At 36.3% G+C, this 15,627-nt stretch overlaps 1 protein-coding gene across 1 annotated transcript in view; it reads right to left on the minus strand.

Annotated features, from left to right (window-relative positions):
• Window positions 1-15,627, minus strand: part of OCA2 (OCA2 melanosomal transmembrane protein) — a gene marked incomplete at its 5' end in the record, with an annotated part of 159,107 nt that overhangs the window by 87,442 nt on the left and 56,038 nt on the right. The window contains 2 exons of the mRNA XM_083855828.1: window positions 6,061-6,193; window positions 15,166-15,304. Coding sequence (XP_083711954.1) covers window positions 6,061-6,193; window positions 15,166-15,304 — 272 coding nt within the window. The remainder of the gene's footprint in view (window positions 1-6,060; window positions 6,194-15,165; window positions 15,305-15,627) is intronic.

The raw sequence follows: 15,627 nt of genomic DNA on the forward strand, positions 1-15,627 counted from the left end.
TATTTTAGTGCTTGTGGGTTTGCCCTCAGTTTCCTCTATGCAATTCCCCATCTTTTAAATGCAGGAATCTGAATGTATTTAGGTTCTCTGCGTGCTCATTAGCACTTGCCTAATGTGCTTAAAATACTTCATTCTGTTACACTGAGAATGGCACAAGGAAGTCAAGAGTCAAGTATTTTGAGCATGCATCTTTCTAAAATTCTACTGTAATTTGTTTCAGAAAAATTTTCTCAGGTGTGAAATCTAGAAAAATAACTCTGGCTTACTGTCAAATAGTTTTCATTCAGACTGCCAGACTTGCCAATGAAAACCAATTTTGCTGGTGTCTTCCATTAAACTACAAGTCTCCCTTAGAAAAAAAACCTCTCTTAAATTCACTGTACTTTGTTCAAAAGCAAATAGATACATTCCAATCCCAAAACACTTTGCACAAAATATAACTATTGCTGTCCTTTCAATATGAGAAAATATGAAAAAAAGTGCCACAAGTCACTTACTTAGAGATGGTATTCCCAAGGATTAGGAAAAAAGAACCATGAAAAGATGAAGCCTCAAGAGGACAACAGTCTTTTGGAGTATTTCAAAAGATAATGCCTCTTCCAATGCTTTTAACAGGACAAAACATAGAGCAAAACTATGAAGCCTGTTTCAGACTCAGCATAACTTTTATCAGTGGTTTAGAAGTAAAACTGGTGACTAATACACTGAACATGCTTCGATTAATGAAAATGGCAGAGCAACTAAAAATCTGTCAAGCTTACATTTGTATTTGAAACACCATCACAGAGAAAGCTTTCTGCACCAAATAAACACAGATAATGTGTTACATAGAACTAAACAGCTCTTGTAAGCTCTGTTTATTAGGAAGAACATATGAAGTTCAGAGCCATCAAAGTGAAAAACTTTGTCATAGCTTCACCAAAACACTGTTAAAGGAAAGGCTGTGTCTTGCCAACCACTGTATACCTGTGCAATCCTTTCACAACTGAGGTTTGCATACAGAGGGGCACAAATGCTGTAAAAGAAACAGGAGCTAGAAGTAGGTTTTTCCCTCTTATCAGTGATTTTCCTGTATTCATTCCTTCCATGAAAAATGTCTAATAAATTGTCAGGTGTTGCTCTATTGATTCAGAATGACACTATATTATACTTTCTTTCTGCATAAGAAGGTAAAGTAATATAACAGCTGCCTTCTTGTGATGGCTACATTATCGATGCACTAAGCAAATAATATGAGATTGTCATATTCTCCTTGTTTTACAATGTCAGAATACTATTTTTATCATCTGAAGACAAGAAGAGGCAGATAAATGTTTTCCTCTCTCCAAGGGGAATTCTCTATCAACACTAAAGCAGTTCAAAGGACATATACAGGAATTAAAGCATAAAATTATCTAAAATAGTTAAAAATATAAAAAATCTTTAATCTGTGGCAAGTAAATAACTATACTTCTTTTCATTCCTGATCATCAGGAGAGCTATTGAAGGTGCAAATAATAAAGGACAGCTTTTGATTTGCATTTTCAAACATAAAGCCATGGCCCTGGTAGATCCTGATATATTATCCAAAAAGATTAAACACAGTTTCTGAAGGGGCATTAAGATTACCTAGTTTGTTTGAGACTAAAACTCTTATTTTCTTTCAAATAAAAGACACAATATGTACCAGAAAGATATTATCTTAGATACCAAGAGCATTCATAAGAAAGCTGCACCTTTTAGTTCAGCATGATAACATCCGCAGTAAGAGAGTTAAAATGTTAACTATTCACTACTCAGTGTTAATATCTACAACTGGATTGCAGAGAAGAGAGAAAAAGAGAACAGACAAAAAAAGCCTACACATTTTCCTGCCCACATTGGTCCTCAAGATTTAAAAATATTCTTCATAAAATCCAGTGAAATTAACACCTTAGGTGAGGACAAAATCTTCCGCTCAGACCGAGCTTAAAGTTGAATTCTTGAAAACATATTGAAATAGTCCTTTCTTTGGACATTACTGTCTTCATAAACTTCTTGCTATTTTCCTCACTTGAACCAGCTTCCAAGTGAGGACAGGGCACTATTTTCAACATCACATTAAATACTAATTATGCTTTACTGGCAGTTAGTAGACTACCTAGTAAGTATGTAAGTACAGATGCACCTCAGGACAAAGATTTGTCCATTTACTTAATTCAGCTGCGTCACTGATGTACTTCTCACTGATACTAGCAAGAAATGGTTCTTAAAGTTACAAATACGTTAGCAAAAATAGGACTAAGGAGTATTCTTTGGCTCTGAGTAACACACATACTGATGTTACACTACACCTTATCCTGGGTGCCCTCTGTGGCCCTGCAATGTGCTTGTGGCCCTAGACATTACTGTTATTTTATGTGGTCTTTGTGCATTTCAAAGTGTCTGCAGCTAAGTATTGTAGTTTTCTTGCAAGTCATCACAGCAGTTTTTTCCCCTCCTCCTCTCCCTTTTCTTCTTTTTGAGAACATCTGTAGAGCTTCACATGAAAGAAAGAAACAGATTTGCTCACTCATCTGGTTACTGCATTTCCCATTGTGGGAATAGCACTGTGTTTTTCACACATTAAGCACTTTACATATGACTATGATTAATTAGGAAATTCCTCCTGTTGTCAGCTTTACATGCTGACTCTCATACTAACATCAGTATTTTTCCAGCTGCTGCAGACGATGAGTTACACCAGAGGGAATAATGTGCTCCCCCCTCTCCTGCTATTACCACTCCTGCTGAAAAGGTGGATCTCTCTTTCAAGCCAGTGAAAAAGTTGGAGGAAAGAGCAAGCAACAAAGTAGAAATGGGGAGCTGGTGCCAAAGTTGTGCTAGAAGAAAACTCTTCCCTCTTCCTCTCTGTAAAATGGCCAGTATAATAATACTTGTCACCAGAACAAGTGCCTCCCACTCTCCTGGGGATAGCAAACACTTGCCAAAGATTGAGGTCCACATCTCCACAGCTTGACAGCTGACACTTAATAGTGTATTGTTACACTTCCCAGGGACTAAATAATGTATTGGTAACCCTTAAAGGATGAAAAACTTTGGTTTCAGGTTTTCAGAGTGGAAGCTGAAACAGTAAATTTAATTCCTCTTACACTCAGATATTATTTCCCTTACATATTCTTTTGTGAAAGTGTAGATACACACAAACTTTTCAAACTTTCTCAGCTGACTCTTCTAGCCCTAGCATCTTTTGCTGCATCACACAGGGGCAAGTTTATCAGCTAAAAGATATACTCAAAAAAGTCCTCAAAAATCCCTTCATTCTTAAAAAATATTAGGTTTTCTCTCTCATGGATGAGTTCTTCAGAGTCTTTTTTTTCTTTTGATGGGTACCCCACTTAAAGCCACTGCAGGTAGACAGTGGTTCCTGTGGAAAGAAAGGTATTTTTACTGCGGCAGAGGTGCTGCAGATCAGTCTGAAAGCCAGCAGATTTAAGAAGGTGGTAACATATAGTGCTGAAATTAAGATAAAAATGTATCTTCCTAATAAGAGCATTGTCTGTTTCTAAAATTCATGCTAATCCATTTTAATAATCTGTGTATCCTAAAGCAGCAGAAAAAAAAAGCTTAAAGCACATGGTGCACAGGGACAAAAAAATCTGGGGAAAGTAATATACCAATTAAATCTCACATAACTTGTCTAATTGTTAATTGAGGGCAAGGTGAGGAAAGACTAGTATTTAGTTGATTTAAACAGCTGCTTCAAACAAGCCGTTTGAAGTTATCACAGAACTATTTCAACTGAAGATGAAAGGACCTCTGGAAGCACCTTAGGGGCTATTCTGCAAATCCAAACCATGACAGCTATCTCCTAATGGAGCTGTATCAGTCTCTTTCTTTCTCTTCTCCTCTCACAGAAATTTTCAGTGGAAAGAGTGGCTCTTCAGCATTTGCTCTAATTGAACAGCTCCTGATTAGGTTTGCAGCAAAGGACAGGCAGCTGATTACGAGAGCACATGGTATACTAATTAGGAGGCTGCTATATCTGAACAGACTAAGGTGCAAGTAACAAAGATTACTAAGAAATTAATTGATGGAAATATGGTTGCCAGTGTTTCATTACTACAGCATTTTACTGGCAAAAATGCGTCAGTGAATAAACTGTACTATTCAGATTAATTTTTTAAAATTTCATACATACTTTATTTCTTAAAATATGTGCTTTAGAACATATTCTTTAAAAGTTTATATCCAAAAGGCAAAAAGTAACAATTCCATGTTCTAAAACATATATTTTTTTAAATTGCCATTATGTCTGGATCAATACTGCTTACAATTAGCAGAATTATTTTCTTGATGGCTTTTTGAAAGATCTTACTTTGCAGGGTCACAGGGAAAGAATCTAGGCATGTTAGAGTCTAAGTTAATTTCTTTATTTTTCTTGCTCTCTGAATAGGACCTCTAAGGGTGCAGAAAGCTTCAGCTGTTTTAAAATGAAAATGTCTACCTCATACCAGACAGACATATAGGAGAAAAGGAAATTCTCCTTAAATTTCTTAGAAAACAGTTAGTCAGTACAATATCTAGAACTTCTCAAAAATATTTTTGATCTAAATTCTGGGAAAGAATTTGGCCTTTAGATATACAAACAGGTAAGATGAGTGCACCTTGTGCTGAATAGACACCGAAGTCAAAACCAAAAATCTTCAGAAGATCTTCCTAAGCAGGGAAATTTCTTCTCTGACTTTTCTATCAGATAGGATTCAAGACACATGGTATAATCTGCTGAGGAGAGGACTGTCACTTCTGTCTTTTAATAAAACCATAATCCTAAAGCAAATTTTCCCTGGAACAAGACAAGGCACTACAAGTACTACTCCTTTTGCCTAAATGAGATACCTATAATGGAAGTCTCTCCTACAATTAGTCACCTTGGACTCTCTTTATAAGAGAAAAGTAAACTTTTAAGGCCTGCAATATATCTGTCCTAGCATAGACAGCTCCATTAGTCTTGAAAAGCACTTATCTTTCTCCACAGATTACAAATGAAGCCTGGATATATCCACCATCAACCATATAAAAAAAAAAAAAAAAAAAAAAAAAAAAAAAAAAAAAAAAAAAAAAAAAAAAAAAAAAAAAGTTGTCCACTCCATGATAAACAGATGTGACACACAGAGGTTTAGAGACATGGTACAGCATATTAAAATGTGCGTAGCATGGTCAGTGGAAGCCTGGATCTTAAGTCTTCTGCAGCCAAAAGGGAAACATGCATCAGTCCCAGGGAAGAAACTGTTATACTTGACTGTTTTTGTACAAAGTTTGCTAATACATTATACTTAGTGAAATATTTCTTGCCTCGTAAGGAAATTGTGAACATTTGGGGGGTTAGTATTAAATCTCATCTCTGAATGAGAAGCCCTAGAACAATGATAAAAACTTCAAAAGGACTGAATAGAAAAGCATAAAAGCATGAAGACAAAAAGGGACTGACACAGCCGACAATCACTGAAACAGCTTTAAGAAGACTTCTAGAGACTATTGAGGTGAGTGACATAAAAAGATAGATTTAGTTCTACTGAATTGTAGAAATTATGCACCAGGGAAATTTAGGGTAGGAAGAGCCACAGAGGAAAGCTGGAGAGGACTTGAAAAGTTCTGCTTTGATGAAACGCCTTTCACTGATGACAGACCAGTAAAAGATTGCTGAAAAATTCAATGGAAGAAAAACATCAGCAAGAGAATTCATCAGTGCACTATGTTTGTCATAAGGGAAACTGGGATATTTCTAAACCTAGGTTGTGAGCTCAGCACCTTGAGCAGGTGCTATCTGTTGCAACACAGAATATTCTGATACTCATGTCTATGGCTATAATGAATGATGCAAAATATAATAATTCCTGTCAAAACCAGAAAAATGCCCAGTTATAAAAATCAGAAAATATCACAACTAAAAATAAAATACAACTTATTAGTTGAAAAATTAATGTTCAGAGAGTGAGGAGGGTGGGCACTTCCATCTGAAGACAGCATTATAGTAGGCACTACTGAATTTCCATTTAGCACATATTCGGTGTAACAATTATAACCTTTTTTCACACTTACCAACAATTTCACTTGGCTCCTTGTTGTAAAGTTTTTTGTTCCAATAAAGAAGTCTGAGAAAAGGAAAGGAGACCAGAACAACAAGGCAGATACCCAAAAACATATGCCCTGTGAAGGCTGCAAAATCCAATCCCTGAAAATAAAAACAAAAACCTAAATTAAAAATCACTTATTTTTCTTAATTACATGCAGGGAAAATTATTCTGCTTTATGGATGTTAACAATCAATAATAAATATAAAGCAATACAGTAAGTTCCAAGTTCAGTATCTGCTGTATTTCATCTGTTTCAAGGAGACAAGCCACATAACTATTTAATTCAGAGAACTAAAACATTAGAAGTTACTCTGAAACACACCTAGTGTTCCTGAAATGTACAGTAAAAAGAACCAAACTGAATCATTAATTTTTACTTCTCACTTAAATCACTGTAAACTCAGTTAAATCACTCAAATTCTCAGAAATAGTTGAATTTTAATGACCAGCTTTTGTTTAAACTGTTGACAACAGAAATGTTTGCAATAATTCTATCCAAACCACTCTTCTACAATAAAACTATCATATGTCAATATTGTGTTTATTCTTCTTTCTGGTTAATAAATGAACATTTTTTTTTTAATTTTGCACAATGATACTTTTTAATGAAGGGGTTTTAAAAACGATTAAGCAGAATGTATTAAAAAGCTACTACTTTCAAGCAATAAGAATGAATAGCGACAACTTGCCCTAAAACTTTGAGTTTTGCCATGCTGTGAGTTGGACATTGGACTAGATGACCTCTGGGGTCCCTTTCAATTGAGTTATTCCATTGTTCCATGTTGCACTCATTGCAGTGGATCAGGGTTACCCATTGGGCTGGGCTTTTCTGAAGTAGCCATGACTTGCCTGTCCAAAAGAAGTCACCCATGAGGCTCCAAGGAGGATCACATCCAAGTACACTGGTAGTAAGGAACTGTCTTATATTCAAAAAACAGAGGTTGCCTGAACTGGTGATCCCAGCAGAGCAGATCTGTGACACCTGGAATAAAGCATGACTCAAGCCCTGGATAACCAAGGGTTTCCCAGCTGAATTTTCAGAGTACCCACTGATTTCCTAGAGACTCCAGAAAGTTAGTTGACCTCTTTGTGATGCACCTCTGTGTCTCTATTGTTCCCTTATTTTTAACTATGAGTTTCCTATTGATCCTTTGGTGCTTCCAATGCATATTAAAAACAGCTTCTCTTGCAACAACAGCTGATACTACCTGCAGTGGGTTAAGACTATTGGGAACTTACTGCTTTAAATGTGTGCTCTTCTATATTGTCAAATGCTAGAAGAATTTATGTGGAAATTTCCTAGTTGAAATGTCTCTGGTTCAAAAAAAGGAAGAAAAAGTTTCTCTATTGTACCACAGGGCATAATAAAAAGACATATAACACAAGAAACTGATGACAGTCATAAAGAACTTTCATAGCCAGATAAAGATTGGTGCTCTTTGGTAAAAAAATCCATAGCTTGCAGACAGTCAAATAAATCTCAAACCATAAATATGCAGACCTAGGATTAGAATTTGATCCTATTAAAATACAGGTTTAAGCTTCCTAAGGTAATGTCATCCCTACTTGCTATTTAATATTAGATTCCTTGACTTTTCTACTCTCCAGACACTGAAAGGTGAAACTGTACCTGCTCATTCTCTGGCCTTTTGCTGTAACTTAGCTACAGCCATCACCTTTATGAAAGCGGAAGGAAAACTCTTCAGGAATTGAAATGAAATTATTTTAAGGCTTGGACAGAAAAAAGTGACACCACAAAGAAAAATAATGTACCTTCATTCAGTTTGCCTACAAAATAGGTCATCCACTCAGGTATCTGACATCTCTCTAAGACAGATTTTACAAATCAGTTTTTATAAAATTTGGCCTCTGGGCATCAAGTTAAGATTCAGAGCTACAGGAGACATTTCTGTGAGGGATGTAAACAAGATTCATACCTCTAGGAAATTTACAAATTATTAAAATAAGAATTCCTGCAAAGGCTCAGTGTTTGTGAGACCTGCCCCCAAAGTACATAAAATCCATACCCCCAGGTTTATTTCCCTAATTACAAACACTGAAATAAATTGACAATAAATCTAATTTTTATATAGGCTGCCTCTTAGATTATAGCCAAAAAAAAAGAGCATAATTTTTTTTGCCAGAAAAATAAGAATTTTAAACCTTAAATGGTGAACTGGCTTTGAACTGGATTTACTGCAGAAATTTTCCAACTTTGACTGTGTGCCATTAAACAAGTCAGGAAGAATGTAAAATCATTATTCCGTTTTGGTCTCTGACATGGCACAAAGAGAGGTAAGAAGCCAAAATTATTTAAGCTGTAAAAACACTGAAGCTACACCTGCCAAAATAGAAATGCCTAAGTCTGACTGGAAAAGAGTTAGCCTCTGAAAGAAAAATGATTGGGAAACAAGTGGTTGAAGAGCAATAAAGTAGTTAGGAGTGGTCAGATTATACTCAATACAGAATTATCATAATGAGGAAAATTACTTTTGTACTCAGACTAGTCTTACAAAAAAGCAGTGGAGATGGAGCTTTTGCTGGCAGCAATTACATCATGCTCACATCAAGAAGAAAGATGCCAGCTACCAAGCCAACTATGATGGTAGAGATTCTCTTTAGAAATACACCGAAATAAAGATAAATGTCAAAGTAGGAAGTAAAACAGATATATAGGAACCAAATGAATTCCTGGTAACTCTCAAATTTAAATATGTGATGTCTTCATCACATATCAAAGCATCTTGAATTTAAGGAAGTAGCTTATTGCAAATAAACACAAACAGAAAAAGTCACTTGCCTTTACATTTTTATTATAGTACCAATTTCAAAGGGAAAAAAAAAAAGTGTCTGGTTCTTGAAATGCCACAATACAGAGGGTTCTCAAAAAATACAGCACAAGAAATACATCACTTGAAACCCAGAAAACTAATTTTTTGATGAAGAAAAATCACCTCAACCTAGAAGGCAAACTAAAATGCGGAGGGTAAGGAGGCCTCAGGTCTGACTCATAGTTGAAAGGAATTGAAATGAGATAGAGATCACAATACCCTTTAAAAAATCAGGATTAACACAGCTTCATGACATAAGAGCTGACGTAGATAAGCCTTGAAAGTGATTTGCAGACACCATCACAAGAAGAAAAAAAAAAAGTTTACTAGATTTTTTGGCATCCTATCCAAGAGCTTACCCAAACTTTTCAGAGGGAGTAGTTGGGCTGAGATTCAGGATTTTGTTAAAGTTCATAATATCAGCACATTGATCTTTCATATCTCTGAGATCCCTGGTGAAAGAGAAAACATGATGCTCTGCTCCTACTCCAGAATAGCTTTCCAATTCAGCTGAAAAAAATCTTTTTCTAATATGGAGTGTGCCTATGACAGAGCCTGCATGACAGGATTGTCACTGATAACACAAGACTGGAGCCAATTCTCTTCCTATCTCTTACTCTTGGCTTTCCTCCACATTACTTCCTTGCACTGATCCACAAGAGATCAGTGAGTGAAAATAGATCCTAATGATTCATTGGACAGCTGATGTCCTGTAGCCATGAGAAGGCTGAGGACTACCAAGTGCACTACTTTTTATGGCTGATATCAGAAAGGCTCAGAGTTAAATGCAGACAGCTGCCCTTCCTGATGCTTTGGGCTGGGTGCTTAGCCCCAGCATCTCTGCAGCACAGGGAATGTGTTTTCAGGGGAAAAAAAAGGCTGATTTCACACCAGGCAGCTAGTAGCCAGCTGGCAGCCTCTTGGGAAACTTTAGGAGTCTGAAGGGTTTTCTCTGTACCACAGATACCCAAGATGCACAGAGGATACCCAGGTGGTGGCACAGTTGCTTCATCAGTTGCCCCTGTTCCTTTTCCCACACCCCAGAAAGGATACATAACACCTCCACAGAGCCTAAATTCATACCCTTTGTGGCTGTGGATAGCACATTTTATACCTCCTGAGTTTTCTGCACTGCTGAGGCCAGGATTCAGCACTGTAAAAAAGCATTCAAGTGCTCCCCATGTCTACTGCATACAACAAAAAGTCATTTTCACAAAGATTTTTTTTTCCTGCACAATAGACTGGAATAGAATTGACATGCACACTAGGCAAGAAATATTTCTCTTCCAGGAGATTTCAATCTATGAGATAAATACAAAACACACTTCAAATGTCCCTTACTTGAGGCTATGATGATTGTGTCAAATTCCTCCTGTTCCCCAGTCAAGAGAAAATCTAAAGATTTTGTTTTAGCAAGACAACAGCCTAAAGGTTCCACTGCCTACAGATTCAGAGCTGAAGCAGAGTGGGCATCTTTCCTTGGTTTATAATTTAAAATGTAAAGTCAAATATATCAATTTCATATTAGGAGGAAGTATCATATTGTTTTCCTAAAATGCCAGCTTTCTATCATCTTGATTATTATTTTTTTCCTTGCTTCTGGAGATGTGAAATTAAATTCTAGTAATTCAGAGCTTTCCACAAGATATCTGCCTTTTTAGAGTGGTGAGAAAGCAAAAATTATAGCTAGGTGTATCAATTTGAGGAGAAGCAAGTACTGTTTTTCTAGGCATAATGCCCTTTACTTAATTTTTTATAACTAAGAAAATGAAGAAGAGGAAGAGTAATTTATTATTTCTACACTGGCTTAAACATCCCTTCTAGCTGAGTGACTGAGATCTGCATTGTCTCTCGTGAGAGCTGTTCATGATGTTACTGAGTCAGAAATCACTGATGGTCTAACCCAGTTACGTGAAGATAATGCTTATTTGAGATGTTGATGAACCTCTTTTTTTTTTTTTCTTTTTTTTTTTTCTTTTTTTGTCTTGCATTATGCTGTTTAATGATTACTACATGCATAGATGGAAAAAATTCTGAAATCAAATGTAAGCTGACACATTTTAGTTCACACATTTTACCTAAGTTTAATCTTCTCTTGAGAAAAGGAATCAATGAAACATTGACAGAAAGGGTAGAGTTCTACAAATTTATTAAAACTTTTAACAAGCTTGTATCCAGCAAACTCAACAAAAATAGCCTAATCAACTATGGGAATTCATTTTATCAGTGCTTGAAATATCTTTAAAGATTCATATATTCTTTTTTTTCAGAAGTATCTACTTTCATTCATAAATTTTTTGGTACTACAATTTTTCATTAAATATAACCAAATAATATCACGTCATGCTAAATTCCACAATGAAGGCTGAAAGTCTCTAAAAGGCTGCACAGGAAAACCTGATGTCTGTCAATTTTCCAGGAAATTCCAGTTAAATGGCAGGAATAATTCTGAGTGGTATCCTGAAACCCCCAAATCCTCAGCAGATGTCAGAATAACAGCACAAGCATTATCACACGCTAAAAACAGGAAATAAAAGGATATAATCCAGTGGCTAGCATATGCTAAAATTGCCTTTGGCCTTATCATTACCTCTTTTATGCAGATTTAGCATGCATACACCAATGCACAAGTTCACTATCACTACATTCACAGCATTATTTTGCTCTGGAGACCTATTTGCCATCCATTATTTAAAGAACTCAGAATCACAAGCCTGTGCTTAGTGCACAGCAACTTCTGATCTCAAAGGTGTGTTTGTAGAAGTTTGTGAAGTTCCCAAATACAGAATATTTGCTGTCCAGCCCTTCTGAGAGCAAGGACAATATCCATCTGGTTCATGCTCTATTGTGCATATAAACATGGAATTCACAAAGTTTGAAGTCCATATCTCCTCAAAATAAAAACATAATTTTGTTAACAGTGGTCATTCTATAGCAGCATTCTGAAGATAATAAAACACTTTAAAATGTTCTATATTCACTAAATAAGTTTTCCCTTTGCTTTTCTTTTCCTTCTCTAAAATCAAAACATAAATGCTGTTTTGTGAAAATGCTTCCAACTCCAACTAAGAACAATCAAGAGCACAACAAATCTTCCTCTCCTATTATGCAAATGTTCCATTGATTCCAGTCATGATGGTAGGGAATATGTCAGGATTATAAATTAACAACAGCTACAAAGAAAAAATCCTTTTGACATTCATTTGTGTCTCAAAACAAGTAAAGACACTTATTGCTACATTTTAATGAGCAAAATGTTACCAAAATCTTATTTATTCAAACATGGTTTAAGCAAAATATTTTTAATATGATATGAGTTTTCTCCAGAACCTAGGGAGAAAAGTCTCTCCAGCACCACAGTAAACAAAAAGTAAAGGATTTCTAACACTATAATCAGATAACAGCACCCAAAGTAACAAGGCTGCATTTAATTTGGTATTGATAAAAGCCAATGTTTCCTACAAAAGTGAAAACTTGCATAATATTTTACTTGGATGCTTTTAGAGGTTGATGTACGGCAGTAAAAGTTCAGGAAGACTGGTAAAAGTCTCCTGCTGATAGCACCTAAATAAAATAGAAAACCAAATCATCTACATAGGACAGCTCACTATTCAACTTCCTGCGGGGGCAGCTGTCCAAGTACTCCTGTACATACTGTGCAAAAATGACACTGAGAAGGAAGTACAAAAGAATTAAAAGGAGAATTTCAACAAAAATATCAAGTGGAAAAAACTCCTAGAATCCCTGGAATGTCCAAAAACATGACCATAATGATAAAAAAGGGATAAAAACCAAGTATTTTCTATAGAAAACATCAAAATACAAACTATAAAATATACTGCATGAAGGAGTCTGTCTAAGATTCATTAATGCATTCAAGAACTTTTATCTCTGAAGCAGTTAAGAAAAAAAAAGAATAAAATAAAATAAATTTTACTTGGTACTAATGTAGTAAGCTCCCTACGCATTTTAGACACAGAACAGTGGTAGCTCATATCACTTTTCTTTACAGCACCCTTTAGTGGAAGTAGTTTCAGAAACAAGACAGAAATGTCTATATTTCTCTTTCTGATCAAAAGAGAGCATGCTGGAACAGGCAGACAAAATTAGGAATCCAGCTATTAGTTCAGCATCTCAGACTATAAGAGGCCAGATGGTCCAGCTCCCTCTCTGACCTCTCTCTTGGCTTTATCCAGTTACCCCGGCCAGCACTCTCCCAGGAAAATCTCCCTTAGAAGGGGTGAGCCCTAAGCAGTGAGGACATACCTCAGACCATGACACTATGCCTCAGGATCAAGGATAGGTCTTTGACCCTCTTTTATTTATATACATTGATATTACAATTGAGAATATAGAAAAGAATCAGCATAAATTCTATGTCCCTGTGCTGAACCTAATCTATTTCATTATGTTCTTATTTCTGTGACGCAGCAAAAGATCTGAAAATAATCCAGACTGAAAACATCTGGAAAGATTTTTATGCTTGTTTCAGATACAGAATTTGCTATATTGTCATATTTGCTAGGGTATTTATACATCTGAGTCCTCCTAAAAATATCAGTAGCTCAAACAAGAAAAATATAACATGGTTTCTTTTCAATTGTGATTGCTTAATTATTTCCCATGTTTATAGCCACTCCTAAAAGTTCTATAGAGATGGTGAGTTTCTGACTACTTAGGAAAATTACCTGCACAGCAAGTGCTAATTATTCTCTTTCAGATCAGAAGTTTTAAATAGGTGCACAGATTTCATATCTAAAATGTAAAATTTAGCTATCAAGTTCTTAGCTAACAGTAAATACTACAATCTTCAAAGTCATCATCCAAACTAGCCAATTGCAGTACATTTTAAATATTTTGATGTTAGACATTCAGTTTATTAAACACTACGAACTTTCAAAGACCTTTTCCAACCTGGACAGTACTTAATTAATTTGAGTGCATTCAGTTAATTAGAAGAGATCTTTCTTTCATAGAGCAATAGAAACATAAGTGACTCTGAATTAAAAAAAAATAAAAAAACCCTTGGATTTTATACTACAATTCCCTCCTCCTACTTGCTCAGTTATTTTCTCACTACAACTAACACTAAATCTCTTTAGGTTTTTTGGGTTCTGTTTTGGTTTGGTTTTTGGGTAGGTGGGAGGAGGGTTAGTTTATGACACCTGGCCAGAAGAGGAAGCATGTGCCTGGTGTCCGTATAGATGTGTCCATTACATTACTGTCCCTTCCATGGCCCTGCTTGTTGGCAAGGAGTAGGGTAGATCTGCCCCACCCCAGGAGGGGGTGCCCCTTGCATCCTGAGCAGACTGTCTCCCCACTGCCCCACAGCACACCTAGGAAAGGGGATGGCATACAGTGCCAGAGGTAGAAGGAAGACTTGATGCCTTCATGTCCAGGGGTAGCAGGGATAGCTGAAAGCACAGAAAGCTCAGAACACTCAGCTCTATGCAGGTGCTGAGGGTTGCAAACCCTTGCCAGCAGTGCCACAGGCAGTCCACAGGGCAGAGAGGCCCATGTGGATGGGAAGAAATGGTGGGACTGGGATGCTCCTGCTGGCTGGTTCATATCCTGCAAGTCCCACTCAGCACCAGCCACCATTGCTTTCCCTTTTGAACCAGGCACCCAGCAAAGAATAGAAAAGTGTTGGAATCTAAAATCTGTCACTGCAGCCTGGAGATAGCAACACACTGTCCTGAGGTGGGAGCCAGTTGCAGCCTGTGTTGCACGGGAGAAGCACCCATCCCCCTCTCATGCCTCACGTCCCCTTGGGCTGTGCTTGAAGGATAAAAGGCCTCACGTGTGTGTCATGGTTCTACAGGGGCAAAGCAACCTCTCTGTAAAATGTTGAATTGTCTCATATTTAACTTTTGAGAGAAAACCTATACTGAAAAAAATAGATGAATTTTCATCTTCATTTTCACATTTTTGGTTTTTTCCAACTTGTTGCCCTGTCTGCAGCCCTCCGTTGTTCTGCTTCTTTCCTCACTTTTCCTATGGTAAGGAAATCCTCAGCAACAACAAAAAAAGGAAACTAGTATTCTCAGTCCAGATGAAAAAATCTATTCTTCATCACTATTTGGTCCCCAAAAGATCACTCACTTCTGTCTGATCATCCTACTAAAAAAAAAAATAGATTATGTTCTGTTTATATGGCTGTCTGGGGGAAGAGAAGGATCAACATTGCATAAGTCAACACCACTACTTGATTTTAGTAGATAAATGACTGCAGTACATACCCTCTTCCTCAGCTCCTGCTTTGAAACAATAATCACATTTGGAGGATCCCCAACAGCAGTGGCAGCCCCTCCAATATTTGTGAAGATTACTTCTGCAATCAAGACATGCCTAGGATCAAGATTAAGTACTTCACAGAGCCTGCAGTGTAAAAAAAAAAAAGAAATTAACTTAAATCTTAAGTTAAGTAATTAGCATAAATTACCTTAAATCTTAAAATGCACAAAAGATACAAAATGTAGACATTTCACAGACAAATGGCAGGACTTTAAATATAATGTGTCAATAAACGCTATGTTAAAACATTTATTGTGCAAGAGTAATTATAACAATATAAATGAAAATTTATAGATTTTCTTTACATTTAAAATGCAATTATTAATGCCTACAAAATTGATGCATTTTAAAAGGATTTAATTAAAAGTAGCCATCTATTACAAGAATCGGCCTACACAGAAAATGTG

This window comes from Zosterops lateralis (genome assembly GCF_965231275.1).
Source record: "Zosterops lateralis genome assembly, chromosome: 2".
Taxonomy (NCBI): Eukaryota; Metazoa; Chordata; class Aves; order Passeriformes; family Zosteropidae; genus Zosterops; species Zosterops lateralis.